The sequence below is a fragment of the Hemibagrus wyckioides genome, linkage group LG01 (assembly GCF_019097595.1).
Source record: "Hemibagrus wyckioides isolate EC202008001 linkage group LG01, SWU_Hwy_1.0, whole genome shotgun sequence".
NCBI classification, from domain to species: Eukaryota; Metazoa; Chordata; class Actinopteri; order Siluriformes; family Bagridae; genus Hemibagrus; species Hemibagrus wyckioides.
The window spans coordinates 10,935,323-10,959,232 of record NC_080710.1 but is presented as its reverse complement, the minus strand read 5'-3'; the positions used below and the strand labels follow the sequence as shown (position 1 = coordinate 10,959,232).

At 40.8% G+C, this 23,910-nt stretch overlaps 1 protein-coding gene across 2 annotated transcripts; it reads left to right on the top strand.

Moving 5' to 3' along the window:
- The first annotated feature begins 2,614 nt into the window (after positions 1-2,614).
- Positions 2,615-23,098, top strand: clstn3 (calsyntenin 3). 2 transcript variants are annotated; one of them, XM_058399759.1, is made up of 19 exons: positions 2,615-2,890; positions 4,018-4,084; positions 5,527-5,649; positions 7,485-7,695; positions 7,912-8,120; positions 9,254-9,403; positions 10,358-10,543; positions 10,724-11,011; positions 13,170-13,282; positions 13,492-13,651; positions 14,795-14,854; positions 15,466-15,614; positions 16,541-16,689; positions 19,761-19,987; positions 20,289-20,450; positions 20,753-20,898; positions 21,005-21,140; positions 21,245-21,429; positions 21,527-23,098. In XM_058399759.1, the coding sequence occupies exons 2-19, from the start codon at positions 4,018-4,020 to the stop codon at positions 21,674-21,676; spliced, it is 2,871 nt and encodes a 956-aa protein (XP_058255742.1). In that variant the 5' UTR covers positions 2,615-2,890; the 3' UTR covers positions 21,677-23,098. The 2 variants fall into 2 exon arrangements, with proteins under 2 accessions (XP_058255742.1, XP_058255751.1); XM_058399768.1 differs by lacking the exon at positions 4,018-4,084.
- The last annotated feature ends 812 nt before the right edge of the window (positions 23,099-23,910 follow it).

Genomic DNA, 23,910 nt, shown 5'->3' with positions numbered 1-23,910 from the left:
TAACAACATAGATTATATTTATAGTCAAAATGAAAGAACACCCTCCTTTATAACAACTGTCTGGTCCTCACCAACCTCTATAAGCAAACAAATAAACTCAGGTGCAATAAAAAAAAAACATAAGATTTCAATATGTACAAAAATAAGTGCAAAATATGATTCTGTAATATACACTGATCAGGTATAACATTAAGAGCAGTGACCATTGAAGTGAATGACACTGATTATCTCCTCATCATGGCACCTGTTAGTGGGTGGGATATATTAGGCAGCAAGTTAACTTTGTCCTCAAAGTTGATGTGTTAGAAGCAGAAAAAATGGGTAAGCGCAAGGATTTGAGCGAGTTTGACAAGGGCCAAATTGTGATGGCTAGACGACTGGATCAGAGCATCTCCAAAACTACAGCTCTTGTGGGGTGTTCCCCATCTGCAGTGGTCGGTATCTATCAAAAGCAATGGAAGAAGGTGGCCTGGTCTGATGAATCAAATTTTACATCACATGGATGACCGGGGTACATCGCTTACCAGAGGAACACATGGCACCAGGATGCACTTTGGGCAATGTTCTGCTGGGAATCCTTGGGTCCTGCCATCCATGTGGATGTTACTTTGACACGTACCACCTACCTAAGCATTGCTGCAGACCATGTACACTCTTTCATGGAAATGGTATTCCCTGATGGCTGATGGCCTCTTTCAGCAGGATAATCCAATCAAGCATCTGTGGGATGTGCTGGAGAAACAAGTCCGATCCATGGAAGTCCCATCTCACAACATACAGGACTTAAAGGATCTGCTGCTAACATCTTGGTGACAGATACCACAGCACACCTTCAGGGATCTAGTTGGGTCCATGCCTTGAAGGGTCAGGGCTGTTTTGGCAGCAAAAGGGGGAAAAACACAATATTAGGCAGGTGGTCATATTATTATGTCTGGTTAGTGCATAGTGTAAAGTAATTTATAATATTCACATACAGAATTATTAACCTTTTGCAACTATAACTTGAAGTAAATGTAGGAGTTTGTCAGTCTCATGACATTTTAGATCAATTTTAGCCCACTATTCATTACAATTTACTTCAGTTAATTGATGATTGAGGGGAATTGTACATGTACAGCTCCCCTAAGCTCCTGCCACAGCATCTCAAGGTGTGAACTTTGACTTGGCCATTCATCATGAGAGTTGTTATGAGGTATGTGTGGTGATACAATGTGTTTGGTTCTGTACACGATGCCAAACATTTCCATCTTGGTCTCATCAATTGAAAGGATATTGCTCCAGACCTTTATTGGTTGGTCACATGACATAGCTCTTGGGTGTTTCTTTACATTTCTGAACATTAAATGCTCTGACCTTGAACTGATTTTGCTAGGATTCTCACTCCTTGGAACATTAGCAACTTAAAAGCTCTACATTTGTAAACAATCCTTCTCACTGTAGAATAGTGGATTGTAAATTGTTTGGAGATGGTCTTATATCCCTTGCCAGATTGAAGACCAGCAACACCTGCTTCCCTGAGGTCACACACACACACACACACCTGTGTGCTCCAGAACATCAGCTATAAAAAAAGTTTAGCTTTTATACAGGTAGCTACACTTCTTCGTGATCAACTAATCTTCATTAGTAGCCTTCATTAGTCTGATAATTACTCTCTTAATGATTGTGGCAATAGGAAGGGTGTACTTATTTTTTTCCCACCTGCTTTCCTGGATATTGTTTTATGTTTAGGGGGAAAACGACTGCATATTCATTTCTTCATCAGACATTCATTCATTCATTCAACTCTGATTTTGTTTTTGTCAGCTGAGGTTATTTGTCTGTTTTGTACAGGTTGGTGAGGACCACCCAGTTGTTATTTAGACCCTGATAAAGAAAAACAGACCTGAAGGAAGGTGTCCATTCTTTTTCCCATGACTAATTATTTATGATGGCTGTGTAACACCCAGAGGTCAAGACTAACCAATAAAACATGGACACTTCAGTGCATTCCCTGCTTTAGGAAGGACTATTAATTATCTGATCAGGTGTGTTAGAGAGGGTAAAGTGTGTATGGTAGCCTTGAGATCATTTCCGAGTGAAAGCCTCCTGTTATTTCCATCCGCAACCGCATAGTACGATAATAAATACATAATGAAATAAACAAATAAATAACGCACCACTGCTGTTTTGATGGACTATTAAGTGCGTTAGTGTGCTGTTTGGAACACAGCCTGTATCTCTAGCGTAGTGCTGATGAGCTATGACGTCATTTTGCAGTCTGGCCTAATGGGGTCGGGAGACGGAAGGGGGGCGGGACAAGAGAGTATCTTCAGCTGTCAATCAAGGCGCTGTGGAGGAAGTGGGAATTGGGATGGGTTATAAGGATTAGGCTTTCTTGATGAGGTGAAATCATTCCGGAAAAACTGAGGGGGAGACAGGAGGAGAAGAAGCGTGTGTAGGGAGAGAGAGAGAGAGAGAGAGAGAGGGAGAGAGAGAGAGAGAGAGAGAGAGAGAGAGAGAGAGAGAGAGAGAGAGAGAGAGAGAGAGAGAGACGCAGTGTGGGCGTGGTTTGGAAATAACTGTAGTGGGAGGGGCGGGGTGGCGGCGCTCTTATATCACTCAGACAATTTTTCCGTCTTTCTCGTACTGAGCCTACAGAAAATAAAGGCGAGTGCTCCGGAAGCAGGCACGTCCATCCATTAACGTCCCAATTTCACGCATTAGTTTAGAGCTTCAGTACATTCCTGAGGCTGTAGAAGGTCGGTGTGTCCGCACCTGTTAGCCTGTCGGTGTTGCGCTCTGCGTGCGTGCGTGCGTGTGTGTGAGAGTGAGTGTGTGTGAGTGAGTGTGTGTGTGTGACGGAGAGGCTGAGGAGGAGGCTGTCTCGGGTACCGACTTGCACCTCACGGTAACGTCGCATCTCATATCATTTTCAAATAACAGTTCGTTTTCCTGTTTTTCTTTCTGTCTGTCTTTCCCTTTTTCTTTCTTTCGCTTACAGACTGTCGTGTCAGCTGTGGCTTTGGGATACATTTTGGAGTTGCTTAAAAATCAATGAGTAAATGTCGCATATGTAACGTTACAGCGCTACATATTATTCTTAAGCTGGCTAAACGTCGGGTTTTCGTTCAGGTAGAGTAGCGAGCCTTAACCTTGGGGATGCTTTGAGGATGCACACACACACACACACACACACACACACACACACAACATTCTGGCAACACTTGTAAGGTTTATGGCCATACACGACGCACAAAATGGCCAGAATCAGCTTTCGGCCCGCATGCTATGATAACGGTGCTGAATAAGGAGTGGGACTAGCGCGAGACCGTGCATGTGTGTACCTGAGCACGAGCCTCCACAGTGCGGGTCCTGTTTCAGCATTATATTTCACATTCAACATGATGATAAGATTATTTAATATAGCGTGCATAGTGTGAAGAGTTATATAGGGAAAGATATTTATGGGATGAAGCCCTTGAGAAGAACTCGACGTGGAGGTTAAGGCCAGTTCATGATCTGTAAATGATGTAATGTTCTCCACAGGATGATATAACCTACTAACATACAGTTAGGGCTCAGACTGCATATATGCAGCACCTGTGTTTAACAGTGTGTTAACTGATTTGCTCTGTGCTTCTGCATGATAAGCTGATTACAATGATAGATCACTTCGAACGGCATAAGTTCATCTTTATCTTTACATTAAAGCGTCCAAAGTTTGTGTATTTGTGTGTATTTGTGAAGCAGACAGGCCTAGATCGAGCAACTAGATCTGGAACAGAGCTCCAGCATCGTGCTTGTGTTGAGTAATCGATCATGTTACTTTATTTAAGGCTAGTAACTGAGTGCTAATAAAATGCACGTTTAACGAGGATGAGACCCCGTTGTGTGATACAGGCGTGGATGTGTCTGTCTCTCTGTACTTGCACTCCTCTGTCCATGCTTCTGCCTTTATATTTCTCTGCCTCATGTCAGTTTAATGCATGTCTTCTTCCATGTCCCCTCCCTTCTTCCTCTCCCTTCCTCCCTCAGATGGCCGGAATGAGTTTCCTCTCCTTTCTCCTCTTTTGCTTGACTGCCGTTGCCCATGGCAACAAAGGTCAGTGGCCAACATCCTTTTGCATGTCGATTATGAGCAATGTGAATAATGACAGCTGTCCTGGAGAACGACAACATGATGAACAACGAGTTGTGCAGAAGCGAAAATGCATCCCTAAATATGTGTCATATCGTGCCAGCTGTAACCCTTGACCCCTTGAATGAATCACATGCGTCATATCTGTTTTAAATGGCGTACATGTCTTTGAGCTTTATGTGACGTTGATGTATGGGATAATCCTGTGCGGCGTATATACTTAACATTATGAGCGCAGTAATGAGTTGGCCAGTTGATTAGTAATACTAGGGAGTACCATTACAAGAGATTCAAAATGGATGGATGGACAATTAAAATCATCAGAAGCAAGCAGGACAGTATTTTTGCAGCGCAGCATAGTTTTACAGTGTTATGCCCGGCTGCGAAAGATGTAAAAGCGAACGAAAAACACAGGGAGAATGATAGAGGTTGAAAAAAGGCTTCAGCATTTTCTATGCTGAAAAAAAAAAGTAGAGAGAGGTGGCTGTGGGGAGTGGTGGAGTGAGCCAGTGTGCATGAGAACAGCTGGAAATTCAAGTCTCAATCTGTAATCTGTAGAGTAATCCAGCAAGCCGATGCTCAGATTAATGCCACGTTAGGAATGCTTGGAGGAAGAAAGGTGAATGGAGAGGCAGAGAGAAAGCCCGAAAGAGAACAAGAGTTGAAACACAACAGAGTGGTCAGCGCAAGATAAATCCTCAGCCGCTCCAGGAAGAGCAGAATGCTAAATCATGCTGTGAATATGCAGAATATATGACTTCTGATTATGCTGTTATGCTGCCATCTTGAACAGTGCATTACAGCAATGCAAATTCAGTTCATGAAACATTGCCAGCCTAACGCAGTTTGATTTATTTTTTGGCCTCAGAGAACCATATTAGTGAAGAGCCGTGATTTATATGCAGTACCACAGGCAAGAGAATTCTCCATTTTCATTGTGGCATTTGCTCGTGTAGGTTTTATAGGACATGTTTCTTTGCACTCTTTCAGCCAGCCAGAGCGTGCGCATATCTGTAGCTGCAGGTGTAGTGGAGTGTTGGTGCAGATTGATGCGTGTGCTCAAGTGCTTTTCAGGGGGAAATCACAGCAAGATGTTCAGTGTGTTTGAGTGATAAACCCCACTCTGTGAGATAAGAGACAATTTAGTGTGCATATGTGTCTCAGATCATGTATTGTGTTTGTGTTTAGGTTAGCTGCATGTCTGCATGTGTGTGTGTGAGAATATGTTGGGGGTTATTATATGTGTATGTGTGGGAAACAGAGATTTGCTCATGCCTATGAGTCTATGCTTATGAGCTCTATTATTTGTTAAATTGGTACGGAAATGTCTTTTTTTAAGTCCATAAATGCAGAATATTCTAAATGCTCTTGCACTCTCGCCTTGTCCTTTTCTTCATTACTCTTAGCTAATAAACACAAGCCATGGATAGAAACCGAGTATCAAGGTATTGTCATGGAGAACGACAACACTGTGCTGCTGAACCCACCGCTGTTCGCCCTGGATAAAGATGCTCCTCTTCATTATGCAGGTAATGCACACAAGCAGTGAGTTTCATGTCAGCAGGATTTTACAGTTTTAAGCCACCCTTTGTCTCTCCAAAACTGCATCAAAACCGTGAGCTCTGTAACCCTTAAACCTAACCATCAGCTCTGTAACCCTTAAACCTAACTGTCAGCTCTGTAACCCTTAAACCTAACTGTCAGCTCTGTAACCCTTAACCATCAGCTCTGTAACCCTTAAACCTAACTGTCAGCTCTGTAACCCTTAAACCTAACTGTCAGCTCTGTAACCCTTAACCATCAGCTCTGTAACCCTTAAACCTAACTGTCAGCTCTGTAACCCTTAAACCTAACTGTCAGCTCTGTAACCCTTAACCATCAGCTCTGTAACCCTTAAACCTAACTGTCAGCTCTGTAACCCTTAACCATCAGCTCTGTAACCCTTAAACCTAACTGTCAGCTCTGTAACCCTTAACCATCAGCTCTGTAACCCTTAAACCTAACTGTCAGCTCTGTAACCCTTAACCATCAGCTCTGTAACCCTTAAACCTAACTGTCAGCTCTGTAACCCTTAACCATCAGCTCTGTAACCCTTAAACCTAACTGTCAGCTCTGTAACCCTTAAACCTAACTGTCAGCTCTGTAACCCTTAAACCTAACTGTCAGCTCTGTAACCCTTAAACCTAACTGTCAGCTCTGTAACCCTTAACTGTCAGCTCGGTAACCCTTAACAGTCAATCCTTAGCTGGTCAGATCTGTGACCCTTAACCTTCAGCTCTGTAACCCTTAACTATCATATCTGTACCTTCATCTCTATAGCCCATAACCTGCCCTAATTATACACTGGACAGCTGTCTGCCAAATAAGCAACCGTAACCCTCAGAAATCTACATGAAAATTCTACATGAAGTCAGGATGCCAGTTTATTTTCTCGCATATGCACACATTCAGTGACATTCAGATTCAGTTGTTTTACTGTTTTGTTATAGTACATGCATTCGTTTATTCATTCTTTCATTTTGATTAATGATGGTAAGGGTCACAATGCTGGGCATGAGGTGGGAATACACCCTGGATGAAATGCACATATTCACTTGTGCACACATTCATTCATACCAATGGGCAATATAAAGCAGCTACTCCACACAATAGCATGTTGTGTGGTTTGAGGCAACCGGAAGAAACCCACGTGATGCCCAGGTACAGAAATTACAGAAAATACAGGCTTGTTATTGAAAAGAACTATCACATAAATGTCTTAGCTTTTACACCACTGTAATAACTGCCTGCAGTAACTGCTGCTGCTTCACTTTGTTGCACTGTCATTACTTGTATACACACAGGTTGAGTTTATAAACAAGATTACCGTTGATTTAACACGGGGGCAGTTTGGAGTAAAGGGCTGTTGGTTTAGTGCAGCAGGAAGTAATTACACACCAGTGTTTACACAAATTGCATAAAATTACAGAAGGATCGGGCGTGCCTGGCCTGCTCTCTCCACAGGCTGACCCAGCATCCACAGAGGCACATTCATGCACGACTGAGCTCCTTAGGCTTCTGGAGGCGGCTTCACGCTTGTAGCGTGGATTGTGATGCTGAGTTATATTAGGGAGAAATTCTAGGTTTAGATTTTCTAAATTTAATTTTCAAGCTTTACGTTCTGTTTAAGGTAGTTCCTAGTAATAACAATAATTATAATTATAAAATAATTTAAAATTACCGTTGAAGACTGTTTGCACTGTTGGATAAGGGAAGGAGAATCCTTCCTTTCTTGTTACCCCATCCAAACTTTATTTCCACTTGCTCTTCTTATCACTTTCCTTTGGCCGTTTCATTGTCTCTCTTTCATTCTCCCTTTCTTTAGGTGAGATCTGTGGGTTCCGAGTACACAACGGCCCAGGTGGTTCTGGTTCGGCTCAGTTTGAGGCAGTGGTGCTGGACCGCTCCACCGGCGAGGGCCTTGTTCGCTCCAAAGAGCCTCTGGACTGCGAGAGCCAGAGGGAGCACAGCTTCACCATCCAGGCCTACGATTGTGGAGAGGGTCCTGATGGCACCAATAGCAAGAAATCACACAAGTAAGATATCCTGCAAACATCAGATCTTCAGAGGACAAATGTTTTCCTTTGTAGAAACATCACTCAGACTGTAACGACAAATGTGTTTTAGAGATCTGGTGGTGTAATATTCCATTGTTGACTCGTCTCTCCATTGTGTTTCTGTCTTACCTTCTCTGTCTCTAAAGTCTTTTTGTTCGCAGTGCCTCAATACATCTCCATTTTCCCCTCCCACAGGGCCACAGTGCACGTGCGTGTGAATGACGTGAACGAGTTCTCCCCGGTGTTTGTTGAGCGTCGGTACGAGGCATCTGTCCCCGAAGGTCGTCTTTTCGATCGCATTGTGCGTGTGGAAGCTCTGGACGCCGACTGCTCACCTCAGTACAGCCAGATCTGCTTCTACGACATCATCACGCCCAACGTCCCATTTGCAATCGACAACGATGGTGAGAGCTACAAATCCCAGGCTCCTGGGGGTCTAGAGCTTTCTGTATTCTCTGCATGTAAACCTATTGAAGATGAATTTCCACCTTTTGCCTTATGTTTGATTTAATCTCACATCAGTGGAATTCATAATAGACCATATAAGGTGTGCAATTTATTATACAAGACTGTTTTATTCATTATTTATGAAATATTCAGTGTAGTTTATGCGTTTGTGTTTATTTGTGTACAGTGTTGAATGAGACGAAATAATTATCTGGAGGCCATCGTTTCTCAACTTTATCTTTATTCCATTTTTCAAATTTTCATCAAGTCTGTTTGTTTCATCGTTTTTGCCCTCTCTTGCTAAGAGAACCGAGGTAGACATGATTAGATCCCCCCCGCCCCCCCGGTATCTGTAACCTGAGGTGAAACTGAGGAATCGTGATTGCAGCTGAGACTCTCTCTCACAGTCCCAATGACAAACCCAGAAGATCAATAACTGACATTTTGTAATGTGATAAGAGCCAAGAGAGAAGGAACCGAGCACGGAAGGCAGGTTGAACATGTGAGAAGAGGGAGAGAGAGAGAATATAAGAGGGTCATGGGAAGGGGAGAGAGAGTGAGAGTGAGATGATAGCTTTTTTTAGTGATGACCTTGCAGATTTCTGTGCCAGGCTGTGTGCGGTTCGACTGGTAATTTGGGTCAGGCTGAACCAGGCACCACTGGGTGAATGCCCTTGTACTGTGTTTTCATAGCTGTCTTGCACTCTTTTTGTTTCTTTGTGTCTTTCACTTCTATTTTTCTCTCAATATACTTCTACTGTGCTTTTGGTCACTTTTCTGATTCTGTGTAAATTTATGTACATTTGTGAGACATTTTATTGGATTAAATAATTGCACTCAGTGTCTCTGGAACTATTCAGACCGTTTTGCTTATACGTTCCATATTGTTGCCGCTTTGCCTTCATTTAAAGATCCCTGCTGATGCAGCCTTTCTTTTGTTGGTTACATTGTTGAAATAATGTTTTAATAAAGTACCTGCTGATTTCTGCCTTTTTGTTACATTCTTCACATGTCAGCGGGTGAATAGCCCTCTCTCTCTCTCTCTCACTCACTCACTCACTCTCACTCTCACTGTCTTTGTCTCTCTCAGGAAACATTAAGAACACTGAACCTTTAGACTCCAAGAAGCAGCGCGTTCACAGCTTCTGGGTGACTGCATTTGATTGTGGGAAGAATCGAGCTCAGGCTGATGCCCAGGTCGTAGTAACAGTCAAACCTTCCTGCAAGCCCGGCTGGATTGGTACGAAGCTTCATTTTTCACCAAGCATCTCTTCTGTTCTGTCACTGCTGTGTATGTGAATGTTGAATAGCACAACTGTTCACTGTACTGGACTCTGGTCTAACAAACAAATGAGTTTTTTGCAATGCAAATTTTTTATTACCCCTGCCATCAAAGCTTTTTTGCCTTAATTCAATATTTGCACGAAAAATATTTGGTTGGAACTCTGACTGTGTGCCTTAGAAAAGGATTATTAAAAAGGAAAAATGAGTAAAATACTGCTCTGTTTATTTATTATGAAAAAGAAAAATGCAAAAAAAAACCCAAACAAACTGATTTTTAGCTTTAAAGCATTTATGATAGGGTTTTGTTTTTAATCTCCATAATGATAGGCCTTGATCTTGATTTTATGGAATATATTAAGGCTGTATTTCTGATTTAAATCTGTCTTAAAATTGAAAGCAGTCATGGCTTGAATCAAAAGTTTTCTTTCTTCACTGCAAAAAATAACATCTCAACAATTTAAAATATCATGAATATAGTCGAAATGATCTATTAAACTTATTATAAAATGACAAGCTACCAAGTCTTGTTTGGTTTTATTGAGCCTATTTATAGACATACATTAATTATTATTGATTATTTAATTTTTTTTCTTTTAGCTTTACATTTTCTACATTATTTTTATTTTTAAGCTTCACATTTTCTTGTTCTATTGGTAGATTCATTTGGTAATTTTAAAGATAATTTAAATAAATTTATCAATTTTAAAAGCAATTTATCTGTTAATACAATAAGAAAATTTAAAACTGATTGTGGACTAGTTGTATATTTAGTTGTGTATTTGGTTGGTTGAATTCGTATAATAAGGAATGCTAGTTAAACTTGACTAGATTTAAGATATTATCACTTGCTAAGATGTCATTTTTTTTAAATGTTGTTGCTGTGTTTTATATGAACCCTTCTGTATCTCAGGCTGGTCGAAGCGAGTTGAGTACACACCTGGTTCTGGCAGCATCCCGCTCTTCCCCAGCCTGCATCTGGAGACCTGTGAGGAGACTGTGTGGAACATCCAGGCCACTGTGGAGCTTCAGACTGGTCATATTGGGAAAGGCTGTGACCGTGATAGTTACTCTGACCGCTCTGTAAGGAGGCTCTGTGGTGAGTCTGCTTATCTCAGTAGCTGCTGTTTTAAGAACACATTTTTGCTTTCCATTCCATTTCTAGCATGAGCAGATTAGCAGTTAGGATTGACATTTGAGGATTGCACATATTCATTTTAAGAATGTTTCTTCTCTTGATCCTGTTTCTCAATTACTTGAAAAACATGTTTCTGCTCAGGTGCTGTAAGGGGTGAGGTTGACCTGCTCCCACCTCCGTCCCCTGCTGCAAACTGGACGGCTGCACTGCCGACCCTTCCCTCTTCTGACTCGTCTCTGGTATTTTCTTTCAACGGCTCCACCCACGTGGCCGTGGTTCCCGACTCTATTACCGCGACCGTGCCAGGTGACCACTTCACGCTCCAGCTGTGGATGCGAAGGGGTGGGGCCAACACTCAGCCACCAGCCAATCAGGCAAGAGGAGCGCGTAAAGAAGAGGAAACCATTGTGTGCAGCACTGTGAAAAACGGTCAGTTATTTGGTTAATCACTTAATTTAATTCATGATGTCTGCTGAGTATATTTTCAATTTGTATGTTCACATAATGGTCAATTTCAGAATGATTGATACCCTTCCTGAAAATAAACAAAAAAAAAATCATACAAAACTCGTGTAAAACAAGAAAGAGAAAAAAAAGAAAGAATTGAATTATATTATTTTAAAAATGATAAATAAATATATTTAATTTAAATAATATATTTAGTTTAAACATGTTGGTTATGATCTCCCTTTGCTCTGAAAACAACCTCAGTTCTTCATTCCATCAATTGCACAAGATGTTGGAAACATTCCTTTGAGATTCTGCTCCATGTTGACATGAAAATCTTTCGAGCTGTGAATCTCCCGCTCTACCATATCCCGAAGGTGATCTACTGGATTCTGATCTGGTGACTGGGAAGGTGACTGAAGATCACTGAACTCATTGTCCTGTTTCTGAAACCAGTTTGAGAGACTTTTTACTTTGTAACATGATGCATTATCATGCTGGAAGTAGCTATTAGAAGATTGTGGCCATGAAGTGATGCACATGATCTGCAACAATACTCAAATAGTCTGTGGCATTCAAGTTATAATTGATTGGTATTAACAGCCCAAAGTGTGGAAAGAAAACATTCCCCACACCATTATACCACCTCCACCAGCCTGGACTCTTGACACAAGGCCATGGATTCATGTTGTTGCCGAATTCTGACCGTATCATCTGTGTGTCTCAGCAGAAATCCACACTCCGCTTTCTGGTCTTGGCTGACAGAAGTGAAACCCAATGTGATCTTCCAGTTTGGTGTTTTTCTGAAATCTGAGATGCTTTTCTGCTCATCACAATTGTATAAAGTGGTTATCTGAGTTACTGTAGCCCTTCTGTCTGCTCAAACCAGTCAATCTCTTTCATTAACAAGGCATTTCCATCTGCAGAACTGCTGCTCATAAGATGTTTTTTCTATATCCCAGGAGATCAGTATTTATAGAAATACTCAAAATGCTAAGCCTGTCTGGTCAAAATAATTTTTTCCATTCTGATGGTTGATGTGAACATCACCTGAAGCTGCTGGCTTGTATCTTCATGATTTTATGCATTGTGTTGCTGCCACAGGATTAGCTGATTTTAGCTAATGGCATGAATGAATGGGTATACACATGTTCCTAATAAAGTGCTCTGTGAGCGTATATTGAAAGTTTTTTTTAGGTTTGTTCATGGGGACTGCATGATCTCTCCTTTTAAATGCCCACTGATTTTGTTTCCCACTCACATATCTGTGTTGATTGATTCATTGCTGATCTAGCGATCTGTCTTAACATTTTGGCAAAGGTTGTCTAAATGAACTTGGGGGAAATTAGTCAGCACCTTTTACAAGCTACAAATCAGCCTCAGTGATTCGACTGCATGTGTATGGGTTTTCTTGTATGGAGACACCCTTCATAAAGGTTAAGTTTGGTGTCAAGACACAATCCCATTTGCAGGTGTGATGATTGGTGGAGTTCAACAACTAACATATTTCTGGGTTGCATTTAAGATGGGCTTGTTTCTTGCAACCCTTAAAACCCTGAGGCCTTTATGTACTATGACTAATGATGTTTTGTTAAAGGAAAGGTTGTGAAGTTTATTCTACATAATCACTGTTGCCTTTTCTTTTGAAAGGCACTAATAATTCAGTTATCCTATGCATCCTTTGTACAGCCTATTTTTGTTCAGCTTATTTTTCTATAGACGTGCCATACAATTTTCTCTGATTTTGTGTTAGCTTTGTTATTCATGAGGCTTGCGAAATGGCTTATCCAGCTAAAGCGCTGTTCTCCTCCCACCATTACTAAGCTGAGTCACAGGAAAGAGTCGAGGATTAAGCTCTCTCTCTCTTTCTCAAACACACACACTCACTCACTCATATATATATATATATATATATATATATATATATATATATATATATATATATATATATATATATATATATATATATATATATATATATATATATATGCATACACACACACACTGATCATCTAAAACGATGTTCCTTCTTCCTTCCTGCTAGACAGAAAATTGTCCAGAAATAAATATAGAATGCCATAAAATAAGTGTGAAGCCAGATACGAATAGTGTGTGTGTGTGTGTGTGTTCTTATCAACAGATGACTCCTATTCACACTACTCCCTGTCTGTGCATGGCTGCCGCCTGTCTCTCTTTTACTGGCCGGATGTCTCGGCTGCACGACCAATTAAATTTCTCTGGAAGCTTGAACAGGTAAACTGGGGAGATGCGTGGGCAACATGAAAATATTACCTAGTACAGTTATAATATGGGATCATTCAATTACCAAAGAATCATTTTTTTTTTTTATTCATGTACAAATTTTTGATCAACTTTTAATTTAGTTACGTAATATGAGCTCAGTTATAGACTGTAGGGGTGGTGTACATAAAAAGTCTGCTGAGCTTTACCTCTGTTCACAGGTGTGTGACAGTGAATGGCATCACTTGTCTCTGAGTGTGCAGTTCCCCTCTGTCACACTGTATGTCGATGGTGTGACCTTTGACCCTGCACTCATTCATGACAATGGAGCCATCCCTAACCCGGCCCCACAGCAGAAGCTGGTGATTGGAGCATGTTGGGGTATGTGCACTAAACAGACACCAATAGTTTGTGTGTGTGTGAGTATAAGAGTGGAAAAATCACTAGTCTGGCTCCCCGAGGACAAGCAGATTACATGACCAGGCTATTATTTATATTATTTTATTATTTTCTATTTGCCCAGCAGTTCAGTTATATAGCAGTCACAAGTAAAAAAAAAAAAAAAAAAAAATCCTCTTGAATTTCACAAAAAAAAAATAAAATGCTTTTCATTGGATAAGTGTGTTGAACAGCAGTGTACTGCATCTTGTAGCTTGGCTTGCTCTACATGCAACATGCAGTACATCCTACTACAATACACACATCAGCCAAAGGGGGTAGAAGTTTTTTTTGTTTGTTTGTTTTTTATGAATTTGCCTGGATTACAAGCTTTTCAGGAGCAACTGCTAACAGATTCTAAAAATCAAGCCAAATAAAATGCTTATTAGATGCAGTCCCTTCACAGTCAAACAAATCAAACATACCCAGACTCAAATATTAACTCTTGTCTGCAATATGAGGAAAGAACCACATTTTCTTTTCGCTGAACACCTTGGTGACCCATACATGATGTTCTGCATTAGAAACTTCTTTAGATGATTTTGTTACGTTGCATAAGCACATCTACAGGTTTAGCTTGGTCAAGTCGTTTATGGCTATGATTTGTCCATCGCTGATGTGGATAAGCGTGTGTGTGTGTGTGTGTCAGTGCTAAACAGAAATAAACAGCCAGTTAGGAACATTCCAGCAGCAGCTTGGTGACAGCTTGGTGTTTTTCTCTTTAATTGCAGTGTGTGTACATTTCTGTCTGATTAAAACCATTCGATTAATTTCTTATTCAGAAAAACAGGTGGGTGTGGGTATGGATATATGTGTGTGTATGTGTGTAAAACATAGAGAGAAGGAGAGAGAGAGAGAGAGTGAATGTTTGCCTAACAGATGCCCAGCCAGGCTTTTAGTCTCCTGCTGTTCCTCCTTTCCTGTGCTGCAGTTTGTGTTAATCAGCTTCCATCGGCACTGATGCTGCACTTTTCTGCTGTGGCTCATAGACTGGATTTAGTTATATACTTCATATATTCATTACTCAATAATTTAGTGTTTTTTTTTCCCTGTTGTCCTTCTTCCTCCATCTCTCACTTTCTCCAGAGCCAGAGAACAAGCAGAAAGACATTCTTAACAATAGCATCCCAGAAGGAAAGAACACAAGTGAGTTCTGAGCTCTTGAGTAGAGAGGGGTGTGTGTGTGTGTGTGTGAGAGAGGGAGAGAGAAAGAGACTGATGGTGCTGTAAGTTTCCTTTTCCTCATCAGCAGAGCTCATGATGGACCATCTGACCATCACTGCTTTTCTAACAGTTTCACAGATGTTAAGCTTTTGTTAAAAGCCAAAAACAGTTCACTTTTACCAAAATGAATATTTTAAATGCAGGTCAAGGCACTTTTTCTCTTTCAAAACGATTGTGTTTTCTTGAAAAATATTCTATCACTCTTTCTGGCAGTGAGTGTTGAACAGATACGGTACAAATACAGATCGGTTTTGTAGTTAATAGCAGTTATATCATACCTTTTGGATGGTCATGGTGCATGCCATTGGTTCAGATTGGATCAGTGATGTTTAAATATTAAAGAACTCACTGGTCATTTCTAGGACTTTCAGTATTTTTTATTAGCAGTGATGAATCAATCTGTGACTAAGTTTCATATATTAAGCACTGACTTTTTAAGCACCTCATATTTTGTACTGATGAGTACACAGAATAAACATCTTGTATTTTTTCTGTTTCTTTCTGTTTTGTTTTTTTTCTCCACAAACCATCAGGGAGGTTTGTGGGTGGTTACCGTGGCTTGTTGTCAGGTGTAACGGTGCGTCCAGGAAGTGTGGAGCCTCACAGTGTGGTGGAGTGTCTGTACGCCTGCAGGGAGGGTCTGGATTTTGGAGATCTCGAGAGCCTTGGCTCTGGCATGAAGGTATTATGACCGAACACTATGACCATTTTGCCTTTTCTCTGTTCTTTTTTTATATCTAGTGTACTCTTAAGTCCAAATTATTCGAACACCATATATGCGGTGTTAACATATGTTAATATAATATATTAATTGGTTCTCTGTATAATTTAAACCAAAAGAGAAGGGTGGTTTCACTTTTAGTGGACCAAACTCTGTTTGATTAAAAGGCACTAGCTGTAAGTGGTCAGTACTTTTGTTGTCTACTTATAAATGGACCAGTTTATTTTTTTTAGTCCTCTTTAGCATTGATGTGGCCTCAGACAAGGATTCCTTGAAAAATTACACCTCAGCTATTTGTTGATATTCATCACATTTTATCCCAGCTGTTCTTGGCATGAAATAACATTTTTTATTTTAAGGTGACCTTGCAGTGCCATTGTATCCTTTATTTTTTTGCAAACTTATTTGTGCACGTTAAGGATAGTTAATGCAGTCTCTCTCCAAATATTAATAAGTACAGTGGTCTCCCTCTGAGACCACATAACCCTGTAAGCAGCCTTTGTAAAAAGGTTTGTTTTTACCAGTGACAAAAGATACAAGAAGCCCTGTATGTCAAACCTTTAAGTACTTCTGCCATAATGAAACACAAATTGGACTGGTGTGCCTTCGTGTTCAAGTCAAATTCAAGACCCAAATCAATGAATCCACATAAGGACCCACAAACGAACCGCACTCAGTCCACATAATGAGGTGCCAGCAACAGTACGTTTCATGTGTGGGTTCTTATAGGGGGATACCAAGATCATTGGCATGTTCACATACATGTTATTTTGACCCGAGACAGCTTTGAGTGCTCAAATGAACTAGGTGTAAAAATGCCCCAAAAAAATCGAAGTGGCTGTTGCGGATGTGTTGCTACTCTTTAAACTATGCTTATGTTTCCTCAGGTTCACGTGAACCCCAGTCAGTCAGTGCTGGTGCTGGAGGGAGATGACATCGAGAGCTTCAATCGAGCGGTTCAGCAGGTGACGTACAGAAACTCTCTGAGGTTTGCCACACCTGGAGTGCGCCCTCTCAAACTCAGCACATCCCTCAGGTAAATACACCTGCACACATTCAAGTGTGTGAGAATCTGTGATATCTAACTCTAACACACACCCATCAGACATAACATTATGAGCAGTGAGAGGTGAAGTGAATAACACTGATTATCTCCTCATCATGGCACCTGTTAGTGGGTGGGATATATTAGGCAGCAGGTGAAGATTTTGTCCTCAAAGTTGATGTGTTAGAAGCAGGAAAAATGGACAAGCGTAAGGATTTGAGCGAGTTTGACAAGGGCCAAATTGTGATGGCTAGACGACTGGATCAGAGCATCTCCAAAACTGCAGCTCTTGTGGGGTGTTCCCCATCTGCAGTGGTCAGTATCTATCAAAAGTGGTCCAAGGAAGGAACAGTGGTGAACCGGTGACAGGATCATGGTTGGCCAAGGCTCATTGATGCACAAGGGGAGCGAAGACTAGCTACTGTTGTTCAGATTGCTGAAGAAGTTAATGCTGGTTCTAATAGAAATGTGTCAGAATACACAGTGCATGACGGGTCAGGGCTGTTTTGAAGGGAATAGAGTGGGCCAACAATATTAGGCAGGTGGTCATAATGTTATAATGATCAGTGTATATTGACTATGTTTTAAAGCCAGAGAGCTTTAATTCCTGAACTTTCACCCTTGTGTCAATTTTTGGGGGGTTTAGATTGAAAATAAACTTTAAATCCGCTTGGAATCTTTTGCTGGAAATACAAATGCAGTTCATGTTTTAGTATTCATTTTAGCATTTGTAGTGAATTCCACTGAAAAACTGGTCAGATTTATTTATTACATTCCATTTTTACAAGTGATTTGAATTTTCCATTAAATTAGACTTCCCACTAAATTGAGTTCAGTTATTGTCCTGCTTTAGAAGCTGAAAAGGAAGATAGAATCGAATAGATGTTCTCTCTGCGGAGAGATGTGAATCAATGAACTCGCCCCGCATCAGAAAAGACGCAGGAAAACTGATACGGCGGATCCATTTAACGAATCAACAAGGACAGATTCGAGTTAGATTTATTCCCGCCTGAAGAAAACAACCATTAGGACATTCAGGAGTAGAGAATACAGGATTTAGTGGCTCTGACAACTGCCAGCCTTAGCCACGATCACACCTGGCATTAACATGCGTCTCGACTGATCCGATCACAAACAGACAGCCAAGACGTTTACACCTGGCCTTATGAACACACCTTCAGTCACCACTCTTGATCAAATTTCATACATCATTACTGTACATTGAAGGATGGTACACATTTATTACCTCAATTTTCTGTATGTCCCACATACAGTTAAGTCCTATTAATCATATCTACTGTACCTCATATCGACTGTTTTTAGAAGTTTTTTATTGCGTGGTCTCCTAAGGAAACTTACAAATGAATGAGAGATGAGCAGCTGTGAAAAGCAGATGCTTTCCTTCTCTGCTGTTATAGCATCACCTTTATCCATTAGCCTGATTTCCATTAGATTTCCAGACAGCTAAGGGCTTTTTACACTGTGCCTAACCCCGGGTTATCATCATACTGAACTTCCCTGCTTTTAATCCTGGCTAGAGCGTTTCACGTTTGTAATTTAAAAGCGGGTTAAACACTATGTTCCCAGGGTCATGCATCCCTGCTCTGTCTGTAATACAGTGCCAAATGTGCACAGTGTGAAACAATGAGGTGTTGAAATTTAACAACTAGATGCTTAACAACAGACATCAGATCAGAAATTGAATAGTGTGTGCCTCATATCACATCCTTTCTGCAGATATAAAAGTTGTTGTAAAAAAAGTCGCAGCATTTGAGGGGGAAAATAATGTCGAATGGTGATGGAAAACGTGTCAATTAGAGCGAAGAGGAGACAAGTCACAGTTATGGTTAGAATTGTCTGTTCAGAGCGAACAGGATGGCACAGTCAGAAATAACCGAGTATTTAAGGAACTGACTGAAAAAGTGACAACTTTTATTCTCACTGATGTGAAAGTGTGAGCAAGTCGTCCAATCATGGAGGAAGACACTACAAATATGCAAATTAGAATGTTAACTCAGGGTTTGGGGATGTACAGTGTGAAACGTCAGATTATAAATAGCCAGGATTAATTGTTAATGTATGAGCAGTGTGAAACATGAACCATGATAACCCAGGACTATTTAGAGTATAAATAGCCCTATTATGTCATTTCTGTCTAGAACAATGAAACAACTGGCCCTTTGTTGCAGTCTTGGACGAATCACGGCCCTTTTGCACTCATACTACAAATATGATGTGGCCGTATGTTTCCCAGACCACCTCTGAATATGGTTTGAGTGATCAGATGGTTAAACACACATTTGATCCCATTCACACCTGTATTTAGCTCTGTCTACTTACGATCCAGTCCCACAGGACGCATGGTAATACCAGGTGTGAACACAGCATAAGGAAAGCCCAGTGCTTTAGACATGCCACCTTGTGAGTCACACTAGTGGAAGTCGTGCTTAATTTTGTTGTAATCTAATGAACAGCTTTTATTTTGTTCTATGCGGCCTGAATGAATCACATAGATACATTAGAGGAAAAATTATTAAGTATTAAGTTTCTGTTATTCCAATGATGGATGTTTTAATCAAAATGGAAATGGATATATTGTGTATTTTATTATATATTATAAATTTGAAGTTTGTTACCCCCTTTCGAAGTTTTTAGATGGGGCTTTTATTCAGGTTCATGTCCTGTCTCCTCCCCTCTATTGTCATTGGTTGTCTCACTCAGACCTGTTTTTAATGTGTTTTTTAATAAAAAATTTGTACATTTAACCCCCCAGGTATCTTTATCCTGTGCGCAATGATGTTAAGCCTTTTCTGTGTTCTGAATTCCTTGTTGTTGATATTGTTTTGTTTTTTAGTTCACGCTCTGAAATTGCCTACTCATTGTTTTGTTGATCATCTGACCTCTGCCTGTTTTCTCTTCATGATTTCTAATCACCCTTTGGGTTCATCTGCCTACCTGTCTTAAAAAAAAAACAAAAAAAAAAAAAAACCACTAACTGCCTTTGCATCTGTCTCTGCATGCTGGACATGACAAGCCTACCCTCTCTCACCTTCTTTGCACAGGTGCTTCAGTGAGGAAGGCTGTCTCTCTCTGCGGCAGCTGGAAGGTTATCTGGTAGTGCTTCAGCCTGACGCTCCTCAGATCTCTCTCTTAGGCGTAGGACCTCACTTGGCTCGCCCAGCTCCTGAGTTTGAGGCTGTGCATGGAGTGCCTCTGTTTCCTGAACTCCGCATTATCTGTTCCCTCTCTCACGCTGTGAACACTGCCGCCCAGGATATGGAGGGAGGGGGTGAGAGCTCAGCATTAGCAAAATTTCCCACAAAAACCCACATGCTTTCACTTAACCATTACTATAAACACCTCAGGTGACAAAACCCATCCATGAGTCACTGTTCTCTGGCATCACAAAGCCTACGTGCTTATTGTAGGAGGATCATGGCAAGAGGGATAGACAACTGTATACACTTTATCCTCTTTTCCCTGTGGCTATTGTGGATATTTCAATCAATATTTGGCATACAGTACTTTATGTCTTGTGGTTTTGGAGTATTTTACCTAGAGTAATTGTGCACACTCTGTGTCTCAATCAGCTCTCATGTCAGATGCCGTGGCCCACACTCTGGATGGCTGTGAGGTCCAACCGTTGGGGGAGGAGCTAAACCCAGAGAAGGAGGAGCTTCTGGTTGACTTGGATGCACTAAAAGAGAAAGGACTAGACATCATCAACACAACGGCCTACATCGCCATCACTGGTGATTGCTTTATATAAAATTGTATTTTTATTTTTTATATTTGCTAACGATTCTGAAGCTGAAGCTGCATGAAATGGAATTACTCAATTAATCAAATGCCATGTAGGTCACACAGTGCAGGGTTGGTTGTGCTTCAGCATGTCAAGACAATCTGCTGATACAATGCTTGTGAATTAAAGAAAGTTTCAAGCTCTATTAAATCAGATTTTTAAAGTTTTATTGTAATTATGTAATTACTATAGGTGGCTAAAAAACATTCAATTTACAAACTTTTCCTTTTAAATCTTCCATTTCATTTCTAGGGGCGGAGTCCATTTCGGTGTACGAGGACATCCTGCGTTCTATTCGTTATCGTTTAGCAAAAGGCTCTGCCCGTTTCGAGAGGAGATTCAGGCTGTCCTGTTCAGAAATGAACGGACGGTACACGAGTAACGAGGTCACACTGGAGGTACCAAGCTGTTGTTAACACCCCCACTAAAAATCTCAGTGTATACTGATGAAAGATCAAATGGCATTTTATAGGCCTTCCATCCTTCTTCCTGTTTTCATCCTAGGTAAACTTCCTGCACTCTTTGGACAGTCTGTATCACCCGTCACACCTCCTGGCCTCTCAGCAGCAGTTTCTCCATCCGTCTCATCACACAGGGGAGCTCAGCGGACATACACTGCCAAACCCACACCGCAACTCTGGTACACAGTGACTCATCAAAATCACCTACTTAACACGCACTGCAATGCGCAACAGTGCCCACACTGCACATTCACTGAAACTTCCAAATTCTTCTCTCCTGCAGTGGTTCCCGGGGCTGCCACTGTCATCATCATGGTGTGCGTGGGCTTCTTGGTCGTCATGGTAATCCTTGGCGTGTTCCGCATCCGCTCCATCCATCACCGCGGAGAGGGAGCCAGAGGAGCTGGCAAAGAGAGCAGCAACCAATGGGATGATTCAGCCCTTACTATTATCGTCAACCCCATGGAGGTGAGTGGAACAAGGAGTGCGCTTTGAATTGACTGAGTAGTTAAACTGGTCTGCTGTATAATCAATGCATGTCTTTTTCTTTCTCGAACCCCGTCAGTCCTACGAGAACCGCATGGGCATTGCAGCAGATACGGAGGGGGAAGGCGATGACGAAGAGGAAGTGGTCGAGTCTCCCGACGACTCAGCCGACGACCAGCGAATCATCATTAAGAAAGAGGGAAGAGATTCCGTCCCCCGTCGCTACTGAGTCAAGCATATAAACAGCCACACTCATGAAATCTTAACCATGATGAAGCCCACTTACATGAAACATAAGAACCACACATTTGCATATATTCACACAGCATAAATGTATTTGTATCAGCCTTTGTGAATGCATTGTCTCTGGAATGTATGCTCTCACACACACACACAATGCACAATGCATAGCATCTCACTCCAATGTCCAGTGCTAAGTCCACATTTCACTCAAGACTCTATAAAGTATGTATGTATGGCACAACGATGTAATAACCTTCAGTGAATGTGATCATTGCACTGTATCAAGCACCGGGTATTATTGCAGACGAATGTAAGCTATGTGATTTTCATTACGATAGAAATAAGTCACTTACAGTCAGTACAGTGAAGTTAAGGTTACAAGTTCATATTTTTACAGTACCACAGCCATAATGTGGCTCGTCATTCACACGATGTACAGTTTAATTCACGGTTTGTCTTTGCTTTCTATTCTCAAAACATTCCTGTACAAATACACTGTTTTAGAGAACGAGTGTGTGGATATTAATATAAGCTATATGCAGGTAACCAGTCCTTTTGTGTCAGCAATCACAAGGAACAAATTCTCTAATAACACACTCGTTGTAAATCTGTGTTGCAGCACTACCCCCAACCGATTGACAGCTCATCCTGGGCAGTTTTGATTGTATTTAAATGTATAGAACTACAAATGACTACTATTATTATTATTATTATTATTATTATCATTATTTTTTTTGTTAGTTCCATTGTTCTGATCCATATGTAGTCTTTGCACTTTGAGATGGGCTAGCTGTTATTTTCTATTTCTATTTATCTCTATTCCAAATGCTGACCGTATATAGTGATGATGATGATGATGATGATGATGATGATGATAGTATTAGTAATAATAATGGTCATGATTGGCTTGTTTCTTTGTGTCTGTGTAAATTAAAATTTGTTAACATTTGAATCCCATGAAAAAGGAGGCATATTACAGTTAAATTCGTTAACTCCTTCACACTCCTCATCAGACTTTTCCACTGTCTCCTTCATGTGTATCACAGTCTTTAATTTTGCCGCTGCTTTTTTTTGTTTTCTGAAAACGCAACAATTTCTCTCTTTACCCAACTCTCCTCTCTCCCGATCTCCCTCTGCTCACATTATCTCCTGTGTGTTTACTCTTCTGTCTGTGTCAGTGTACAGTGCAAATCCTGTCTCTTAATAAAAGCCTGTTGTTTTTCAATGTGATCTGAAGAATGGATCGAATTGCATTATTATATGATGTTATTATGGTCACTCTTGAAACATTCAACTGTATTTAATATTGATGCAGTCACATGGATTATCGACTGATTGTTATTGCAAATCTGAACTGAAGAGTACATTATGTTGAAAAGTTCATAATAAAAACACTCAGATGACGTCAGAGAGGTGTTGGTGATGAATTAAGATTCTAGACAATGCATTCACCAGTCACTTTATTAGGAACAGCATACTAATACTGGTTAGGACATCACATGTTGGCATCACAGCAGATTTGTGAGCTGTACGTGCATGCTGTGAATGCCCTGTTCTACCACATCCTAAAGGAGATCTACTGAATTCAGGTTTGGTGAATGTGAAAGCCAGGTTGGGTAACTAAAATCCAGTGTCACGCTCATGCAACCAGTTTAAGATGATGCTTATTATGCCTTTATAAAATGGTAAATTGTGGTGACCAGGAAGGGATGCACATGATCAGTAACAATACTGACTACAATACAATAACAATATAGTTTGGTTTGGTATTCAAACAATGATCAGTTGGTATTAACGGTGCCATGAAAACATTCCCCACACCATCACACCACCTCCTGTTGGCACAAGGCAGGTTGGTTCTGTAGATTCATGCTGTTGATGGCAAATTCTGATGTACCATCTGTGTGTCTCAGCAGAAATCGAGATTCCTAAGCTCAGGCTTCATGTTTCCAGTCTTCAACTGTCCAGTTTTGTTGAGCCTGTACTCACTGCAGCCTCAGTTATCTGCTCTTGTACTGACAGTACACTGTTGTAATCTGCCTCAAAATTTGATGTGGTGGTGGTGCATTCTGAATGATTATTTGAGTTACCGTAGCCTCCTGTTGTTGTTTTTCTTCCTCTTCTTCTTCTTCTTCTTCTTCTTCTTCTTCTTCTCAACATTCTGTGTCTTTAGAGACTGCTGGACATGAACATGGATTATGTCGGATCATCAGCCATTTA